The sequence below is a fragment of the Vanacampus margaritifer genome, chromosome 18 (genome assembly GCF_051991255.1).
Source record: "Vanacampus margaritifer isolate UIUO_Vmar chromosome 18, RoL_Vmar_1.0, whole genome shotgun sequence".
Lineage (NCBI taxonomy): Eukaryota > Metazoa > Chordata > Actinopteri > Syngnathiformes > Syngnathidae > Vanacampus > Vanacampus margaritifer.
Window position 1 is genome coordinate 5,199,771 of NC_135449.1, and position 19,413 is coordinate 5,219,183.

The window sequence follows — 19,413 nt, forward strand, 5'->3', positions numbered from 1 at the left end:
GGATTTTTGTTGGTTCAAATTGACCCAATCCTTTTTGACCAATTGTTAGGTTATTTTTGACTCAACTTTTTTTTTTTTTTGAGTGATATATGCTTATCATGCAATTCTATAAACTATAATGCAGTCCCGGATAAACTGTTATAAAAAGCTTAAAAACTAACTTAATAATATATATTTTCCAAACACATTTTGATATCCACATTTGATTATAAACCCTCCCATGCATCAATAAGAAACAAATCCACATCTCACAGATCCAAACAGATTTATTAAAACCACAGTCAATAAATGAACACACAGGATTTATTTGTCATAAGGAGATCTGACTTGTCTTGACAAAATGCTCCGTACTGACAGACGCGCTCACACACACGCACACACACACACACACTTGAGCTTATTTTTTTGTGTACTTTTTTTTTTTTTTTTTTTTTACATTGTGCATCTTGTTTTATCCACATATGTACAAATCCAGTTGTGCTGATACATTTAATTCCCAACGACAAGAAATGAGATTGTGGCAGGCCCTCTTGTTATATAAAATAAAATATCACCAACAATATACTAAAATCTGACCCTTTTTTTAAGTAAAAACAAAAAGACTAAAAAATATATAGTCTAATTTTTTTTGTGCTAGTGGATGTGTGCTTTTTATATTTGGTCCCACATTTATCTACACTTTTTTCTTTTACACTTATCAACCTCACAATGAAATTACAACCAAGAAAATAAATAAAAAGTCACACTCACACAATCGTAATTTTGGTGATTGGGTGTCTTATATTGCACATAACTTGGAATTAGACAGTGAGATCCACACGGGGGGGCCAGAGGGGGGTGAGAGCAGAGGTGGGGGGGCGTCTCATGAATCTCGCCCGCCTCAAGTGAACTCCGCGCCGGACGACTCCTCGGACTGCGAGCGCTGCGCCTTGAAGGCGTCGAAGCCGTTCTCGTCCACCGGCAGGCAGTTGCCCGCCGAGCTGTAGCCCTTCTTCTTCTTCTTCTTGGCCCGCCTCTCCTCCATGCGGATGGTGTCGTACAGCCCCTGCGGAGCCTCCTCCAGCAGGTTGTCCCTCTCCGAGTAGGACGGCCTCATTTGGCACACGTTGCGCAGCAGCAGCAGCGCGGGCGCGTACAGGACGTTGACCAGCCCCATGCCCAGGTTGAGCTGCACGAAGCCCAGGTTGTGCACGATCTGCCCCGCCACCACCGGGCCCATGGCGTACGCCACCGAGTAGGAGATGTCCGCGATGGCGTACACGCTGCCGTAGACGGACACGTGGCGCACGTCCACCAGGAAGGCGAGCGTGGGCAGCAGCGCCGTGTCCACCAGCGCGATGCCGAAGCAGATGCCGCACAGCGGGGCGATCAGCTCCCCGAAGGTCTTGCACGCCGGCACCGTGCACGAGCTGGCGCCGATGATGACCATGCCCAGCGCGCCGTAGAACCACTGCAGGTTGGGGTGACGCGCCGCCAGCTTGACGGTGATGTACACGCCGAAGACGTGCGGGAAGAAGGCGGGCAGCCACGTCAGGCCCATCTGCCACTGCGTGGAGTGCATGGTGCTCTCCATCCAGTTGGCGATGGTGGGCTCCAGGAAGGCCAGCGGGATGTTGCACACCGTCAGCGCGCCGGCCACCACCGCGATGTACGGGTCGATCATCAGCCGGTAGATGGGGGTGCCCACCGGCATGTTCTCTCGAGTCCTGTTGGAGAAGGGCCGGATGACGGTGAGGAAGAGGAAACCGTCCACCAGGCACACGAAGGCGAGCACCAGGAAGGGCACCCGCTTGCCGGCGAACTCGTAGAGGATCCCGCCGAAGGGAGGCGCCACCAGGCTGCCGAAGGAGATGAAGGCCAGCGCGATGCCCAGCGCCCGACTGCGCTCGGCCTCCTCCGTGTACTTGTCGGCGATCATGGCCAAGCCGGACGTGTCGGCGAAGGCCGAGCCCAGACCCTGCAAACTTCTGGCGGCGAACAGCGTGGCGTAGTTCTCCCCGAAGGCGAAAATGCACGTGGAGAGAAACATGACGGTGAGCCCGATGAGCAACGGGATGTCATACCCGACCCGGTCGATGAACGTGCCGCTCAGGGGGTTGACCAGCAGCTGCAGGATGGCTTTGGACGCGAACAGAACTCCGATTTGCACATCCAAGTTGTTGCGTTTATCCGGACCGGCGCCCGTGCCGGTGCCGGTGCCGTTGCCGTACGCGCTGGCGTTTGGGTGCAGCACGACGTGGACGTGCTCCGACTGCTCGTTCTCCAAGTCGGCCAGGTAGTCCGGGATGATGGGCACGATGACCATGTAAAGCATGTTGTCCAGCAGCAGCGCCACGCACACGATCACCAGGATGATGCGCCGCTGCTGGTGCGGGTCCTGCATGGCGGTGCCCAGCTGCTTGGTGCGCGCGCCCATCTCGGACAGCTTGACCGCGGCCGACCTGGCCAGCCCGGACGGTCCGACGTCAGCGTTCATGATAATGTGCTTCTTCTTCTTCTTCTTCTTCTCCTCGTCGAGTCAAATTGTGCGGGATTCTCTCATCGGCGCGCTACCCTGAGCGCCTCGCCCGTGCGTAAAAGGAGAGCAAATTTACGCACACCCCTCGGCTCCCTTCATGCTTCTCGGTGCTGCTTGCTGGCGCCGCCGACGACGCGCAGAGTCTTCCATCCTCACCTGTGGCACTTTTGCGCTCGGCTCTGACAGCATCAGTGCTGCCTCCGTGGCCATTGGCGCGCATTAAGCCGCTATTTTTGGTGCCTTTTTTTGTCCCCCTCCCCGCCCTCCTCCTCCTCCTTACACAGGGATGTGACATCAGCATCAGAAACCTGCGCAGAGTGGATCCCTCACAACACTTTGCATTTTTTATGCTAATTTGCCACCCTGGCTGCACGCACTTCAACCAATGGGAGCCGTCATGGGAGAAATCAACACCATCGCCCTGCAAGAAAAAAAAATCTTTTTTTAAGTTGCTTAACTTCAGTGATGACTAAACCCGTCTGCGGTATTCTTGTGTTAAAAAATATGAAACTCATGAAATAAAAGTAAAAAAAAAAAAAAAAAAAAAGAAGTACCAACTGAATTGTACAATTCAAGACCCGGTTTGATGGCATAACATTTGTACGAGTACAAGGGAATATTAGCATATATAGTGGGACCTTCACTCACCATAAAATGGTTTATTGCCTCTAGATGCCACTAGGTGGTGCCAAAGTGATTTTTTTGCACTGAAGCAGCAATTAGGTGAGTTTTTCAGCAGAATAGATTACCTTCCAAAATTCTGAAATGTGCAAATTGTGAATCCTAAACCACAAATATACAGAGGTAGTTTATTTATATGATCTTGTGCTCGAACTGGTTCACGTTCCTCCACTTTGCTCATGGCCTTGTTTTTTTTTTTTTTTTTTCTGTTTTTGCCGACTTCGCCTCTTGTTTGTTTGTTTATTACATCAAATCGTCATTTTAAAAAAAGCAGCAAAACTATTTCTATATATTTTTTTTTAAGTAGAAAGTGTAGATACCGGTTTTTCAATGTAGAAAGTAAAATCAAAAAGTCATCACAAAAATAATTATGTATGCTACCAGTCCAACCTTTCGTTCAATAGCAACTATCAAGGACTGACTTTTCAAATCCTATCCTGGTAAAGTAGAACTTTTGTCCATTGACGACACCTTGTGGGAGAAATGGGAGATGCACACAAATTATTTTGATTGCCTCAACATGTACTTCGGTTGCACCTGATTAAAATTTGCTAAACTAACACATCATTGGATAATTTTGAGGAAAAGAGGAGGAAATTACATCAGTTTACCACATTTTTAAAAATATGAATACTGTGTATTATTTTCTGCCCCAAAATTTAGCAATGGTAAAGGTAGGATTTTTGGATCCGTAAGTGTACCTAATATTGTGGCCGAAGTGTTCATGTAGCATAAAAAAACGGTTTTTTTTTGTTTTTCTCACGTTTATCATTTATCATCTGTACTGTTTTGCACTCCTAGTTGTCATTTATGTTGTAATGTATCGTTGCTAATTATCTTAGGCCAGTAGAGAGCAGCAAAGACCTTAAATCGAAATACTGTGTACGGCCCAAAACGGTGCAAGACTTTTCGGGAAGCCAATAAGAGTCAAAAACGATAATGTTGTTAAAAAAAAAACAATAACAAAGCAGTGATTGTAACAAGCAAAATCATTTACAATTTTAACCATTATTATTGTTGCCCCCCCCCCCCCATTTAAAAGTTTACCTTCTCTGCTAACCTATGCTACAATAAACACGGATTTACTTGTACAATCTCAATTTGACCCCCCTGACCCCGCCCCCTACAAAACATTTATACATTTATTCCAAACAGCTTGTATATGTGTTGCCAGGTCAATTAAATCCGCCCAGGGTCTCCAGAATCAGTAGTACTGATGTAACTATAATCAATGGGACTGTTTGTTCAACCAATCAGATTTCATATTTGTCCTCACAGGGGACGAGCTGATTGGTTGGTCAGGGAAAAAGTCGTTAAAGCCAATTTCGACTTGCAAAATATATTTGTAGCAATCGCCACACATTTAATAATCAGTATTTCAGTTGATTATAATGTATTTACATTTTTACGATAAATATTAAACTGCGTGACGTGATGGACGGCGATGTGCTGTCATACTGCATTTTTTGGGTTTCTAGAATTGTGACTTGATACCTCAGGGACCAAATTGAACCAGCACATGTTTATTTGATGATTTGATGCGGGACATTAACAAAGCAATGTGGGAGGATTTGGACAATCCAAGGGAAGAGGCGGAATATAATCTAATGACAGCGGGCCCTGCACGTGTTATGAGCCGTGCTGAGGTGACACTAAAAGGATCTGTGCAACATCTCCACCCCGGCGGCGAACGTTTTAATGAATATTCCAGACGACACGCTCCCGTCACAAACCTCTGATGCATGTGAACGTTTAATCCCGTCGTTGCCTCAATCATTTTCCAAATGGTTTCAAGTAAAGTCCCCACGATGACTCGCAGCAGCAGCAGCAGCGTTGCGTAATCTCTTCGGTCAACTGATCCAACCTGCAGACGCTGACGTCATTTGACCTTTGACTTTTGCCCCTTGTAGCCGCTTTAGCGTACAAGACTACGTAGTAGCAGTTATTTAAACGTTTATAATTACTGTAACATCCTCAATATGCTAATTTGTGTTAGCCCAGCTATGGCGTTCCGCACTATATGTTAGCATTAAGCTAGCCGACATGAATTCATTTACTCTTTATGTGTTGCTACTTTGCGTGCTAAAGTACTGCTATCTTGAAGGTATACAATTAGGGCTGCATTTATGCAAATTTTTGTTAGTCCTTCTTTGGTGTTTTTGCCTCATGTTAGGATTAAACTCGTGGCTTTTGTTAGTCCTTCTTCAGCGTACGCATTCGTAGTCGTACTCTACGTGTTTGCAGCCTGGCTATATCCGTCCATTACAAGATGTCCTCCTTTGATTCCTATTAACACTCTGACTTAGCGCTGCTTCTAACTCAAGCCCGGGACCGAATTGGATCACTAGTCCAGCCGCTCACTTTGTGAAAGTTTTCCAAGAATGCCACATGCTAATCTCTCCACGCACTCGCTCACCTGTATGAGGATTATATTAGCGCTAGTTTAACATTCGAAATCTGTTTTGCAACCTTTTTCTTCAACATGATCGCTCTTTTAAGATGGATTTGAAGGCAACGCAATGGCCTAGTGGTTAGCACGTTTGCATATCCTGATATGGACAAGCCTCGGGCTAAATGGATGATTTGAACTGCAGCTATGGGAATAAACACTCATTGGCCACTTCATTAGGCACACTAGTGTTTCCCAACCGCCACTCCCACCATTGACGCTGTGGCTTTCGGTCCCGCAGGTTAGTGTGACGACCGGCTTGCGTCTCCTGGCTGTTTATTTCTGGCACAAGTTCATTAAGCAGATCAGGGCGGTGCGTTTAGGGACCTCTCATTTGTGAAAGCAAAAAAAAAAATACAATAAATACATCACGCTCTTGTATGTAGTAGTTCTGATTTAATCATTACAAAGACTCATACCATTTTATGTATTTATTTATGGCTTAACATGTCTGACAACACAGTTTGTGTACAAAAGTATTGGGACACTTAAAGGAAGGCTGTGGCCATATAAAATTTTAAATGACAGAATCGTGGAAAAGTAGTTGGGTCGTTTTTAACTCTTTGACTGCCAAAAACGTTAAATAACGTTTAGTAAAATCCTATGGAGGAGTGCCAAAGACGTTAAAAGACGTTTGTTTCAAAACAGAGGTGAAACTAACCATTTTCTATTGTTGATTACTGAAAAACGGAATAAGGTAGAAACAAACTTTTTTTTCTGATGAAAGATGAGAGTCCAATCTTTCATTTGGTAGTATGTGTGTTTCCATAGTCCAAACACATAATTTTCTATGGACCTTGAAAGATCAGTCAAAATGCTTAAATCGGCTGGCACCCACGGCATCCTTTTTCTGAAAACATCTGGCAGTCAAAGAGTTAACTGCTAAGACTTTTGCTAATGTGTCAGGATGAATTTGTAGAATTTCAAGCGGCTTAATCTTTTGTAATCACCTTGAATTTTGTATGGAAAAAAAACCCCACTGGTACCTTAAATGGACATTTTGCAACCGCTGAAAAAGTCATCAATAATCTGTGTCCAAATACTTTTATCCATAAAACTTGAGGCCCTCTGAGAAGCCTTGAGGCATTTTCACATTCATATAAAAAAATACCTTGCAGTGAAATATAATGAAAACTGTCCACACAGTTCCAAAAAAAAGGTCAACCTTTCCATCTATTTTGACTTTGGCTTTTTCAGATCCGGCTCGGCTATCTTCTGCCCGGTGAGGAAGTACCAAACGCCTCCGCGGTAGAACTCGTTGCCGAAGGAATAGAGCAGCGCGTTGAAGATGGGGTTGGTCTTTGCTACCACCGGAAGCACCTAGAAAGGAAGAAAAGCACAACCCGGACAGCTCGGAAAGCTCCAACGTGACATTTTTGGACTCGTTTTTGCTCACCATTCGTAGCTTCGGAGATATAACTTTGACGTTTTGGAAGCAGGCGTAGATGCACATGAGGACGTAAGGGCCCCAGCACGTTAGCATCACTCTCAATGGCAAATTGGTGTTGAACTGAAAAAAACAAAGGAGTCCGAATTTGAGTTTACTGTAATAACTTTAACTCATTCACTCTCAGCCATTTTCACTGAAGCAACTTCATTCGCTCTCGGCTGTTTTACTGGATTTTGATTTTGCAAGGCCCACATAATACTGTGTTATATTTCTATAAAAACATAGAAGCTACCAAAAGAAAGATTAGAGTCTCTCCTTTCATCAGGAAAAAAAAGTATATTTGTATCCGTTTCCGTTTTGCAGCAATTAGCTTAGCTAAGTTTCATCAATATTCACATTCCTGGTGAAAACACTGACAAAAAGAGCTAGTTGCAACATGGCCCTGGCTGATCTCTTATACTCAGCTGCCACCTGCTAGCCATTATTTGTGATAGCTACCATTGCTTTAAGTGACCTCTTCAGGTCAGAAGCTGCACCAAAGCCTTCTGTATGTTCTAGCATAAAAAAAGCATTAAAAAACGTATAAATATGTTTTTGGGAGTGAAGGACAAAGCATTAAAAAAATTGTTTTACACGTTTTTGGGGTTTGAATGAGTTAAATTGGTTTCTAGGTGCGCTTACCCGGTAGTGATGGACCTTCTTGAAGTGTTTGTTAATGGCGCTGTAGCATGACAGCATGGTGAGCATCGGGAAGGTCAAGTAGAGCAGCACCAGGGTGAGCATGAAGGTGATAAAGTCCCTAAAAAAAAAAAAAAAATCACTTACTTTTGTTAACATTCTCTGTTGTTTTAGTTGTGCTCTGTATCTCTCGTACCTGTCTCCTCTGGTGTAGTCCAGCGTGCAGCAGGTCCTCATGGGCTCAAAGTCGTACACGCCCCAGCCCATGAGCGGGACTGCAGCCCAGAAGATGGACAGGATCCAGATGATGGCGCTCATCACAATGGCCGTGCTCCAGAAGAGCTTTTGTCCTGCGTGGTGACACAGCAGCACAAAAAATGTCCGTCCGCCTCTGTCAAGGTAACTTCAATAGCATGTTTGGCCACCTAAAGGAGTCAATTTCATACTAGAAATCAATCGAGATATAAAAACAAAAAAAAATTCCTATTGGCATAATCTCATCGGATTGCTTTAATGCTGATGTGTTCATCTTCCAAAATGAACTCACTGGTGCAGTACTGGTGATATCGGTCCCAAGCAATGGTCGCCATGAAGCTGATGGACGCCAGGACGGCGATCATGCCCTGGAAGCCGTGATAGACGCATCCGCTCTGGCCAAAAGGCCAATGTCTACAAACGGCGAGGGGGGGGGGGGGACAAAAGTACACATGAGGCATTCATCCAAAGGTATGAGCACGATCTGGAAAAAAGTCAGGAAATGGACATAATTATTATTATTATTTTTTCCCTTCTAAGCTTCTTAAAGACTTTATGAGTGATTTTCCTAAGTGCAGACTCCAAGTAGTAGTATTGGGACACTTCATTTTATCAGCTTAAGTGATTGGATCACATTGTTTGTCTTTCTCGCAGCAGGATTTTACACACAATCTCGCTTTCACTGGAATATAAAAGAAACCCATTAAATATGAACACATACAGGACATACAGCATAACTCTACATTTGTTTACAAGTTTATACATTTTATATTTATTTAACTTTTGAATCCATTGCATGTAATCTTTATGAACTTTGTGTTTTAAATATGGATTGAAAGTGAATCCAGAGGTTTGTTTCTAAATACATTCATTATAGGTCTAGCCTACATGTTCTAACAATAAATGATAAACGGGAAAATATATAAGAGAACTACACAGTATGGAATTATGGAGATATACTGTTTTTCACTAAAATGTTCTGATTTTGTTATTTTTATTATTATTATTGCTAAAATGTACCCAGTAATGCACTTGCAGATACATTTTCCACACCCACACCGGTTTGAGAGCAGATACATGGACTTGATTTCCCCCCAATTTGAAGCCCCATTTTCCATACTTAGATTTTTATTTTTTTGTTAAGAACACAGTTGAAATGGGCATTTATTTTTTAATTATAGAGGACTTCTAGGTACTTTTTTTAAAAATCGTTTTGAGTGCAAAAAAATGTACTTGAATTATCTTTTTTTTTAATACAGTTTGTTTATGCTTAATGTTACAGTGACTAGAAATAAGAGAAAGAAAATTTCTCATCTCATTTTGTATGTTTACATTATATATATATTACATTGTGGTGGTACTATAAGTAGAACGTTTTATTATTATTATTTTTAAAAAACATATACATATATATATATTTTTAGGTGTTTCTTGTCCAAAAAACTTGTACATAAGATGTTTTTAAATGGTTCGATAAGGAGCTCCGGTGAGTTTCCGGTGTTACCGGACCGGAGGTAGCTGGCGTAGGCTGCCGTGAGCCCGTTCACGTTGAGGCTCATGTCGGCCAGCGCCAAGTTGAAGATCAGGAAGTTGCTGGGGGTCCTCAGCTCCTGGACGCGCAGGAAGGAGGCGACTGTGACGGCGTTGAGGAGGAACCCGAGGACGCCTGCGGGTGGACGGAGGAGGCCAGTCTTAAGAATAATAACCGACGATAACATTCGTGCTCCTCGTTTTTCTACTTACCGCCGACAAAAAGCGCCGAGCCGAACATGAACATGTCGAAGTCGGCGAAGCCTTCAGGTAGCGTATACGCCGCCATGTTTTTTTTTTTTTTTTTTTACCGAAGACCACAACAACTTGTGGACTTTTCCCCACTAAACTTTTTTTTTTTACGTTTCCCTTCAAACACGAAGAGTAAACACAACCTTTCCTTCTGTGTCCTCGCCCCACAAAGTGAAGCTTTGTGTTGCCCTCCTGTCACATGAAGGGGAGGGCGAAAAAAACTGAACAATGAGCTTAAGATTTGTGACTCAGTGCTGCTGCAATCCCCCCAAGAATGTCCTAACAAGAACCCTTTGCTCTCATTTAGTAAGAAATCTTCATTTTTCATGAGTTCGAATGCTCCCTCGATAGATGTGAGAAGAGAAAATGGACAATATGAGCTTGTAATTAATATAAAATGCAGGCATGGTGCTTCACTGGGGTGAGGGGGGGGGGAGCTATAGCCCTGTTAAAGACCTGTATAGCCCCTCCGGCATTTTATTTTGGTATACTAATATATATTTATAAAAAATTTGATCAAGGGTGGCTGAGAAAATATATAATATATATATATATATATATATATATATAAAAAATATTTTTTTAACTCTTTCACTGCCAGACGTTTTCAGAAACGGGTTGTCCCCACTGCCAGCCGATTTAAGCATTTTGAGTGATCTTTCAAGGTCCACAGAAAATGTTGTGTTTGGACTATGGAAACACACATACTACCAAATGAAAGATTGGACTCTCAGCTTTCATCAGAAAAAAAAAGTTTGTTTCTACCTTATTCCGTTCTTCAGTAATCAACAATAGAAAATGGTTACTTTCACCGAAATTCTCTCTTTTGAAACAAAAAACGGAGAAAAAGAGCTTTTTGTGAAACGATGTTATTTCATGCACTCTAGTGAATTGTACACTTCTTTTTGTCTGATGCCACAAACACCTAAATAGTGCTTTACTTCTGTAAAACGCTTTCACCAACAATGAAAAAGTGTTTTTTGATTGCAAAATACGTTTATTTCCATTCAACAGTGTAACAATTTGACAAAACAATTTCGCAAACTATTTACAAATGTGTGCAACTGTGGTACTACTTACAATTATGTGGATGTTTCAAATACAGTTTTTCCTTTTGTAACGCTCTCCTGCATGCGGAAGGGTTTCCTCTACCCGTTTCAAAAAAAAATAAAAAATCATTGGATGACGTCTTTTGACGTCATTGGCAGTGAAGCGTAGGTTTTTACTTGACGTCTTTAAACGTCAGTGGCAGTGAAAGAGTTAAATATCAAACAGATACAGATTTCTGACCCCGTAGCACAGGTGTAACACCGTTTCTGCCATGACTTCCTCCCAAATCCTAAAAAAACAAAACAAAAAAAACTGTATGTAAATTGAATTAAAGAATCAAAAGTGCCCATCGGTCTGAATGTAAGTGTGACACAAAGTAAACTGGGGTTGGCTCTAGCTCCCCCGGCGCCCTAATGAGGACAAACGCTCTTGAAACTGGATGGCTGTTTTTGGGGAAAGTAGTTTTTGCTCTCTCGGGAGCCCTATTTTGAAATTGTTGTGCGAGAGTCTGATTGCAGATTGCATTAATCTGCTCACAGATTAGCAGCAACTCATCAACAAATGAATTATTGAGGTTTTTCCCGGTGGACATCTTGTTGAGCCATTGTAACAGCTGCTCCCTAAAACTTTTAACCATCGAAATGTGGACTTTTGTGGTTGATGTTTTAATAATTGTACAGTAAATTATAAACATGCTTGTTCACCAGTGTGATGATGCCCATATAAATTCCAGTGCTCTTGTATTTGCAGGGATTTTTTTTTTTTGAAGTGTACAAATATATATTTAGAAAAAAGACAGATGAGTGGATTAAAGGATTTGTCCTCTTTGTTTTTATCAAAACTGCACCTGTTTAAAAAGAAAAAAACATAACTGTGACATACTCAAAGTAGGTCAGTGAAGCATGAAGATTGTGTAAATTATTGACTCTGTAATGATGAGACTTTCACAGCACCCATGAAGACGCTTAGCATTTGTCCAAACTTTTAAATGTACAACGTCACTAATATCTCTCACTGGGTGTGATCTACAATAACATCACTGAAAGGATGATTTTGGAGAGTGAAGTGAAGAATATAATTTTTTAACACTCTAATGTAATAAATGACTAATGCTGCCTGCTAGTGGTGGGTTTGCACCAAGCAAGCATACCGCTTGTTTGGACTTCTAAATAAAATAAAAAAAGAATGAATGAGAAAATAGCTGGACGAGTCAAATGAGTTGATATTTCATCAAACGTCAGGAATTACTACTACAAATTCATCGAATTCTGTGACATCCTATGGAAGGACCTGTTGAATATTCTCCAGCAGGCCCCAGTTGTGCGTCTTTATAAAATGTCAACATTGGAAAGTGGCAAGTATGCAACCTATCAGCTTCTAGGATAGCCCTGGTGTAATCGTGTGAATGGAAATAACCCCAAAGTAAGCTCCTCCTCCTCCTCCTGCTCCTCTAATCCCAGCGCATCCTTTTTATCTGAGGATTGACAGCAGGCGGAGCAGAATGGAGCTGATGGGACCACCATGCATCTCATGTCCCCTTAAACAACAACTTTTTTAGGATTCTTATTTAGTAGTGAACTAGTTTGTAGCATTTAGGAGCCTCGTGGGAACCAAAATGAGTCGCCATTTTTCTTGTGCTTTTTGCGTGGCTTTAGTTGTTCTCCCCCTCATGAGTACTTCGTGTCCTGCACAGTGCAGCTGCTTCTTCCACAAACTGAGCGACGGTTCCAAAGCCAGGTAAAGAAGAGTATTGACACCAACTTCTTTTTATGAATTCTATTTTTTTTTTTTGTATCTTGCGTGCAAAATTGACAGCCCATTGGTGCGTTCGTCAATTCAGTAGTGGAGGATTAACTTGGAGTTGCTCTTTAATCTGTTTTTCTTGTTACAGGACAATAGGCCACTACTTTTAAAAACTGTTTAGTTCAAATAAATGTTATTTTTAATCTGTATTTTTTGTATCTATAGTTTTTACACTAGGATTACATATTATCAAATGTCTGCACAATCATGCATAATTATTGTAATAAATTTTTTGGGGGCAGGTTAACAAAAGATATTTAGTTCTACCCGCTACATTTTTTGGGGAAGTTATTCCTGTGTTATGATAACTAACTGCAGTGAAAAAATGACACCTATTTCTAATCAATTTATACGTTGTCATCAGGATTCCTACAGTTAAAATTTTATTTTTCCACAGAAGCGTCCTGTGCAATGATCCCAAGATCAGCGTCATTCCTACAAATTTCCCCACGGACACCTCCAAGATACGCATTGAGAAGACGGCCATCGCCAGGATTTCTAGTGGCAACTTTCGCTACCTCAGCAGCATGGAGTTCCTCTGGATGTCTTTCAACTCCCTGAGCTCTCTCAGCGTGGACAGTTTCCGGGGTCTCACGAACCTGGACGAGTTGAGGCTGGACGGAAACGCCCTCACCTCGTTCCCGTGGGAGTCTCTGAGCGACATGCCCAATCTGAGGCTGCTCGACCTGCACAACAATAAGATCTCCAGCATGCCCGCTGAGGCTCTAGTATACATAAAGAACATCACCTATCTGGATTTATCCAGTAACACTCTCACCACCGTCCCCGCAGATGTCCTCTCACTTTGGCTAAGTGTGAAACCGCTTCAGGGTGCTGATTCCTCCAAGTTTATTCTTGGTGAGTTTCAATAATCAGGAGGCTTCTTGTTCTTAGTCGCCATATTTGACTTTCACCACCAAGGACGGATTAGTCTAATTTTAGTAGTTGTGTTGAGTTGTGTTGTTATAATAGCTCACATGCAACAAGGTCTCAATGACGCATTTGCTTTTCAGGTCTCCATGACAACCCGTGGTTATGCGACTGCCGGCTTTACGATCTGGTTCAGTTCCAGAAGTCTCCAAGGTCATCAGTCGCGCTAATAGACCCCAGGCTGCGGTGTACCGACCCGGAGAGTCTGTCTGGGGTTTTCTTTACTGAAGCGGAGCTGCAGAGGTGCCAGGGCCCTCGGGTGCATACGGCTGTTGCACGTGTCCGGAGCTCGCTGGGCAACAATGTCCTGCTTCGTTGCGGCACAGTCGGTGTTCCCATCCCTGAGCTGTCTTGGAACCGTGCTGACGGCAAGAAAATCAACGGCACTAGTGAGTTCTCCTGAACCAAATCCAGAGGTGCTAAGATTAGAACGCCATCTATTTCAGTGTCAACGGGATTAAAGTTCTTCTCTTTGTATCAATCTACTTAACCCTACCAACCTTTTCTTTATTTTCAGTTCAGCAAGAGATCTCAAAGGAGGGCATCATTTGGTCCATTTTGAGCGTGCCCGCAGTCTCTTACAAGGATTCAGGAAAGTATGTGTGCAAAGCAAGCAACTTTGTGGGTACCGCAGACGCCATCATCTCCTTGGTGATCACAGACACCTTTCGGTCTGAAGACGCAGGAGGTGCAGTCGCCAAGAGACCTAGAGGGAAGAAGCCTGGCGGTATGGGGAGGGCCGCATATCAGGAAAAGCTTATTGCCAGATATGTCCCTCCCCCGACCACCTCGCCAGGCAAGCCCATCATCGAACCCCTCAATGGCAAAGGTGTCACTGGGAAGTATGAGGTCGAGAGCTACAGCGTCTCCTCCGGCTCGCGAGGGCGAGGCCGGGGGTCAAACCCTCGAAAGCCGGAACAGGTTGCTTTGGGTAACATGGTGGCCAACGCCTCATCCTTACAGCAAGCCCCCGAGAAAAGGGTTGTGCGTTCGGTGAAGGTGATCGGCGATACCGACCACACCGTCTCGTTGAACTGGCGAGCCCCGACGGCCACAAACGTCACCGAGTTCAGCGTCCTGTACGCTGTGTTTGGCGAGCGGGACATGCGGCGGATCAACGTCGGAACGGGCAAAAACCGTATCACCATCGATGGCCTGGTGCCAAAAACAAAGTACATCGCTTGTGTTTGCGTCAAAGGCCTGATCCCGAAAAAGGAGCAGTGCGTAATCTTCTCAACGGATGAGGCGGCCAGCGCAAGCGGGACACAGAAACTCATCAATGTGGTTGTCATCACGGTAGCCTGCGTCATTGCCGTGCCCCTCACTCTGATTGTTTGCTGCGGTGCCATTAAGAAGCGTTGCCAAAAGCTGCTGGGCCGGCCGTCCAAGGAAATACAAGACTCCTATGTCACATTTGAGACGCTCGGCCCCGGGGCCAAAACTAAAGGGATGGAAGGTGAGTTTCTTACACGGCTAAACCCCGATGAGTCCAACAGGCTGCTCTCTGCGAGATCTAGCGTTGATTCTGAGGCCATAACAAGGACCGAGGGGCCCCCTAATGAGTACTTCTGTTAGAACCCGACGTTTGCCTCACCTTCTGGGAGATGCACTTTGAGACTGGAGTAGTGAAGACTGATCCCTCTTTCAGGGTTCCCCAAAGGACATTGACAGCTCATTTGCCACCGGATGAAATAACTTTACAGCCTTGTGGAAGAAATCTAAATATTATATATGACAGCAAAAAAGGGAACTTATACACAGTGAAAAGGTTATTTACATGTGTTTTTGATGTATTGTGTCTAAATGTGTTTTGGGACCTCACATGAAACGGTGACATTTCATCTTTTCAACCTTAACAACATATTTCTTCTAATGTAACCTCCGCACTGTGTACAAACCTTTACATGAATATATTATATTTAGAAAGATTTACGATGGTTAGTCTGTTTCTGTTTTGTATGTCGTCATGTGCCAGGTTTTCCGTACAAAACTCAACACCTCTTGCACAATTTCTAATATGTAAATTTGTTGTCAACTGATGCATCTGTACATGAAAGTGTTGCATGTAAATAAATGTTTTTTATATATATACCGATACATGATTGTTTATTATGTTTGGTTGAAACGTGTGGATGCCATGACTTGAGGCATGTGTTTGGTACAGTAAGCAAAAAATAATAATTCCATCAAAATAATGTTTGAGTTATTCACACTTTCCACAGCCAAAGTCGAAACCAGTTTGTATGCACACTACAGTCAGTCAGAGCAAGTGGTACAGAGAGAATCGATTTCTGCCGCCTAAGGTACAATCTGCACTAATGTACCTTATTGGGCTAATTACAGAGTTTATTCAAGGGTACAAAAGCCTTTTAGCCCCAGAGCCAATCCATTATTCCCCCTAAAGGTACAAGGATGTATCGCGGCTAATAGAATACGAAGAGTACTGCAACTGATTGCTGATAGAACAACCTGCCGAGTCCTGTGGTATTGCATCTTATCGAGGTCAGATTACAGTCCTATCCAGACATCTGTCACCCCTCTCTTGGCACCGCTAACCGGCCCACTTAGGCAGATGGGCCTCCTGCTGTGGCCCAAAGCCTCGTTCTACTGGGTGGCTGACCAAGTCACATATCTGAAAAATCCAGAGACAACAGAACAGGTCAATCAGTGCGGCGAAGGGGCAGCCCCCAAGAAATACACCCGAGTGCATCTCATGTCTGCTGCTGCCTTAAGTGTTACATCAAGGAAGCTTAAGCTAATAGGCTTAGGTCACGTAGCCTGTCCATGTCGCATCCTGCCCTTAACAGGCTTGTTTCCCATGCTCCTCTAGGAACATGGATGGCTTTTGTGTCGCGTTACACATTGCTTTTGTGTTTTATCTCGTCGCGCTCGGATCATCAACTTGTCTGAACGGTTGCTCCTGCACCGATGAGACCCTGGGAAGGTGAGTTGACTCTAATTTGTGAAAGCCAGGTCGTATTTGAAGACCCCTCATTTCCCTTTCCGGTAATAACATCTAGGTCTTTGCTATGCATGGAAACCCCCTTGAGTCAAATTCCGGAGGACATCCCACACAATTTCACAAAGATCCGTGTGGAAAACTGCCACCTGACGGAGCTACCTCGAGGATCCTTCTCCAAAGTCGGTGCCTTGGAGTTTCTTTGGCTAAATTTCAATGATATCACCCTGATGAACATCAAAAGCCTACAGGGGCTGGCCAACCTGACCGAGTTGCGGCTGCAGGGCAACAAGCTTTCTTCAGTTCCATGGACTGCATTTCAGGACACGCCGAAGCTCAAAATTCTGGACCTGAAACACAATCGTCTTGATGTCTTACTGGAACATTCCCTGAAACACTTACCTATGCTGACCTACTTAGATTTATCCTTCAACCACCTTAGTGTTGTATCAAAAGATGTGTTCGTAAATTGGCCCCTTTACCAGAAAGCAGAGAGAGTATGGGCAAAGGAGGGATTGGTCTCCAATGTGGTCTTAGCTCTGCATGACAACCCCTGGCTGTGCGACTGCCGCCTGAAAGGCTTTGTGGAGTTCATCCGAGCGGTCGGCCCTCCCATCATTCTCATGAACTCTTATTTGAAGTGTTCGGGCCCCGCCTCTAAAGTGGACAAGTTTTTCCACAAGATCCAGTTGAAAACATGCACAAAGCCTGTGGCTTCCTCCCCAGAGACTAACGTCAGTGTGGCTCCCGGAACAAACGCAACACTCTCATGCTTAGTCAAGGCCAGGCCGAGCCCAACCATTGAGTGGATGTACAGTCAGAAGATTATAAGAGGATTTACGGGTAAGATTTTTTTTTTTATACCGTTGTCCATTAAACAGTTGTAAACCTGCTGTCAGAGCACTCTAACCACATTTCGAGCTAGCAGTATATTTCACTCTCACAGTCATCTGATTTATAATTCCAGTGGGCGGTAGGTAGAAAGGAAGGGGATAGCTACTGTATGTCACCTACAAAACAATGTATATCAGATTAGTATAATAGCAGTTTGAAACGGTGCAACCCGTCAAGATGATGTTTGAAGATTGTTGCTACATTTAAACCCTCTGTCGGAAATAGTGGGCAGCCAAGGCCAGGGGCAAGATCGAGATTTTAGGGACAGTACCTGGGTCAAGAAAGTGTGTGTGTGTGTGTGTGGGGGGGGTTGCTGGAAATGGAGACGCTAGAGAGGACATTCATGAATGTGGTTACTCAAGACTTGCAGATAGCTCGTTAGAACAGAATTGGAGATGTGCTGAAGGAGATGTAGAAGGATGCTTTGCTTTTGTAACCCTCGAATAAGCTTAGCTCAAAGCGAAAAAAGATGATGATGACCTTGGTCCAGAAAATTAGCTGAAGGACATGTCCCAAAACGGGAATTCATTTACCACTGAACCACTGGATCGTACTGAGTGTAAAATTTTCAGTGTAAGAGTAATTTCGGACTTCTTCCCATTCTGCTCCCTTTGTTATAGAAGTGACCATTCTCTGTCCACTAGTTAATGGAACTCCGCCATATAGGTACCATATTGCTGCAGTTGGAGTACGAAAGATTTTAGAGACACAACTTTAGTCTTAGACCAAGAAGTAAAGACATATCCATGATCTAGTTCCATTTTCTCCGTACAGCAACTGTGACCCCCGTCGACGAGGAAACCGTCAACTCCACTCTGGTGATCCCCTCCTTGCACCTCGGGAACGCAGGACTCTACACCTGCCTGGCCAACAATTTCATCGGCAACTCCTCTGTTGGGATCACGGTGAGCGTCAGCGCTTTGAGTAACTCCGCTCCCCTCCCGCCACCTTCGCCCATCTTTTCCCCCGACGAGAACACCTACATTGACATCCGCATCGCCAAGCAGACAGTTTATGGCATCACCCTGGAGTGGCGCGCAGCCACCGGCAACCCGGCAGAAACTTGGTTCACCGTCCACTTTGGCAAGTACGACTCACCCAAAAGGGAGACCATCTACATTGGACCAGGCATCAACAGCTATTCAGTCAACGATTTGCTTCCTGTTACCAAATACGAGGTGTGCGTGACCCTGAGGAACCACCGGCCGCGGGAAGGCCAGTGTGTTGTCTTTGTGACGGGAAGCGATGTCAGTCAGATGGAGCAGAGGGAGCGTCTGATCCACATAGTTGTCGTCGTGTGCGTCATGGTGCTGGCCGTGCCGGTCGGCATTTACGCCTGCACCACCGAGGCCCGCCTCAGCTGTGTGGAACCCTGTGGGATTCTGTGGAGAAAGCGACATTTGCGGTCTCACAATGGGAACCTGCAGGAGGTCGAGAGTCAGGGGACGGAAAGTCAGTGTCCCGAGAGTCAGGGGCCCGAGAGTCTGGGCACTTTTGACAGCCTGCCGGCGGCCAGTGATGAGGTCCTGTGCAGGGACGTGCAGGAAAATGCAAAAAAGAAGCGCAAGTCTGACGACAGATGCAAAGGAGGAAGTGCGGCCTATCTGTACTAAATCAACTCCTATCCATCAAAACATTTTCTATACCACTTATCTTGTTGAGGGTCACATGGAGCTGGAGCCTATCCTCGTTGACTTTGGGTGAAAGGCGGACTACAATCTGGACTGGTTGCTGTTCAATCACAGGGCACATTTTGTGAAAAAACACAATTCTCACTCAAATAAATCAACAACAACTCTGCCTTTCTTCTTTTACTGTAAGAAGTGTTTATATTTAATTTTTAATGTAAGGAAGGATTTCTATTTTTTTTTTTCATTTTGATAATCAAATGTATATACATTATGACTTTATTACATTTGTATTTGTCTTATGATTAATGTTCAGTATGTATCATTCCTGGATTAAAATGATAAAGCCAGACAAATACTGAGGCATTCTTTTCTTTTCTTTCTTTTTTTTTTAGC

At 44.0% G+C, this 19,413-nt stretch overlaps 5 protein-coding genes across 7 annotated transcripts in view; 3 read left to right on the plus strand and 2 right to left on the minus strand.

Moving 5' to 3' along the window:
- The window catches only part of LOC144037942 (poly(ADP-ribose) glycohydrolase), a 55,818-nt gene extending 47,903 nt beyond the window's left edge, over positions 1 to 7,915 (plus strand). The window contains exon 21 of the mRNA XM_077549834.1: positions 6,846 to 7,915. The gene's annotated coding sequence lies outside the window, so the exon portion shown is untranslated. The remainder of the gene's footprint in view (positions 1 to 6,845) is intronic.
- slc18a3b (solute carrier family 18 member 3b) lies at positions 249 to 2,782 on the minus strand. Its single transcript, XM_077550793.1, has one exon. The coding sequence runs from the start codon at positions 2,474 to 2,476 to the stop codon at positions 881 to 883; it is 1,596 nt and encodes a 531-aa protein (XP_077406919.1). The 5' UTR covers positions 2,477 to 2,782; the 3' UTR covers positions 249 to 880.
- rgrb (retinal G protein coupled receptor b) lies at positions 6,067 to 9,864 on the minus strand. The gene is made up of 7 exons (XM_077549841.1): positions 9,715 to 9,864; positions 9,481 to 9,637; positions 8,264 to 8,385; positions 7,913 to 8,066; positions 7,720 to 7,837; positions 7,045 to 7,158; positions 6,067 to 6,968 (listed from the first exon to the last, which is right to left on the minus strand). The coding sequence occupies exons 1-7, from the start codon at positions 9,788 to 9,790 to the stop codon at positions 6,822 to 6,824; spliced, it is 888 nt and encodes a 295-aa protein (XP_077405967.1). The 5' UTR covers positions 9,791 to 9,864; the 3' UTR covers positions 6,067 to 6,821.
- lrit1b (leucine-rich repeat, immunoglobulin-like and transmembrane domains 1b) lies at positions 9,522 to 15,633 on the plus strand. 3 transcript variants are annotated; one of them, XM_077549837.1, is made up of 5 exons: positions 9,522 to 9,771; positions 12,459 to 12,540; positions 13,004 to 13,464; positions 13,620 to 13,925; positions 14,054 to 15,633. In XM_077549837.1, exons 1-5 carry the CDS (start codon positions 9,741 to 9,743, stop codon positions 15,109 to 15,111), a joined length of 1,938 nt encoding a protein of 645 aa, XP_077405963.1. In that variant the 5' UTR covers positions 9,522 to 9,740; the 3' UTR covers positions 15,112 to 15,633. The 3 variants fall into 3 exon arrangements, with proteins under 3 accessions (XP_077405963.1, XP_077405964.1, XP_077405962.1); XM_077549838.1 differs by lacking the exon at positions 12,459 to 12,540; XM_077549836.1 differs by lacking the exon at positions 9,522 to 9,771 and having other exon boundaries at positions 12,286 to 12,540.
- Positions 15,634 to 16,205: 572 nt separating this feature from the next.
- LOC144037945 (leucine-rich repeat, immunoglobulin-like domain and transmembrane domain-containing protein 2) lies at positions 16,206 to 19,373 on the plus strand. The gene is made up of 3 exons (XM_077549840.1): positions 16,206 to 16,480; positions 16,557 to 17,338; positions 18,164 to 19,373. The coding sequence occupies exons 1-3, from the start codon at positions 16,371 to 16,373 to the stop codon at positions 19,000 to 19,002; spliced, it is 1,731 nt and encodes a 576-aa protein (XP_077405966.1). The 5' UTR covers positions 16,206 to 16,370; the 3' UTR covers positions 19,003 to 19,373.
- The last annotated feature ends 40 nt before the right edge of the window (positions 19,374 to 19,413 follow it).

Coding starts and splice junctions, on each gene's coding strand:
- rgrb (XM_077549841.1), bottom strand. CDS start 9,790: ATGGCGGCGTATACGCTACCTGAAGGCTTCGCCGACTTCGACATGTTC. Junction 7,838..7,912: donor GACTACACCAGAGGAGACAG/GTACGAGAGATA, acceptor TTTTTTTTTTAG/GGACTTTATCACCTTCATGC. Junction 6,969..7,044: donor TATCTCCGAAGCTACGAATG/GTGAGCAAAAAC, acceptor CTTCCTTTCTAG/GTGCTTCCGGTGGTAGCAAA.
- LOC144037945 (XM_077549840.1), top strand. CDS start 16,371: ATGGATGGCTTTTGTGTCGCGTTACACATTGCTTTTGTGTTTTATCTC. Junction 16,481..16,556: donor ACCGATGAGACCCTGGGAAG/GTGAGTTGACTC, acceptor AATAACATCTAG/GTCTTTGCTATGCATGGAAA. Junction 17,339..18,163: donor GATTATAAGAGGATTTACGG/GTAAGATTTTTT, acceptor TTCTCCGTACAG/CAACTGTGACCCCCGTCGAC.
- slc18a3b (XM_077550793.1), bottom strand. CDS start 2,476: ATGAACGCTGACGTCGGACCGTCCGGGCTGGCCAGGTCGGCCGCGGTC.
- lrit1b (XM_077549836.1), top strand. CDS start 12,419: ATGAGTCGCCATTTTTCTTGTGCTTTTTGCGTGGCTTTAGTTGTTCTC. Junction 12,541..13,003: donor AGCGACGGTTCCAAAGCCAG/GTAAAGAAGAGT, acceptor ATTTTTCCACAG/AAGCGTCCTGTGCAATGATC. Junction 13,465..13,619: donor TTCCTCCAAGTTTATTCTTG/GTGAGTTTCAAT, acceptor TTTGCTTTTCAG/GTCTCCATGACAACCCGTGG.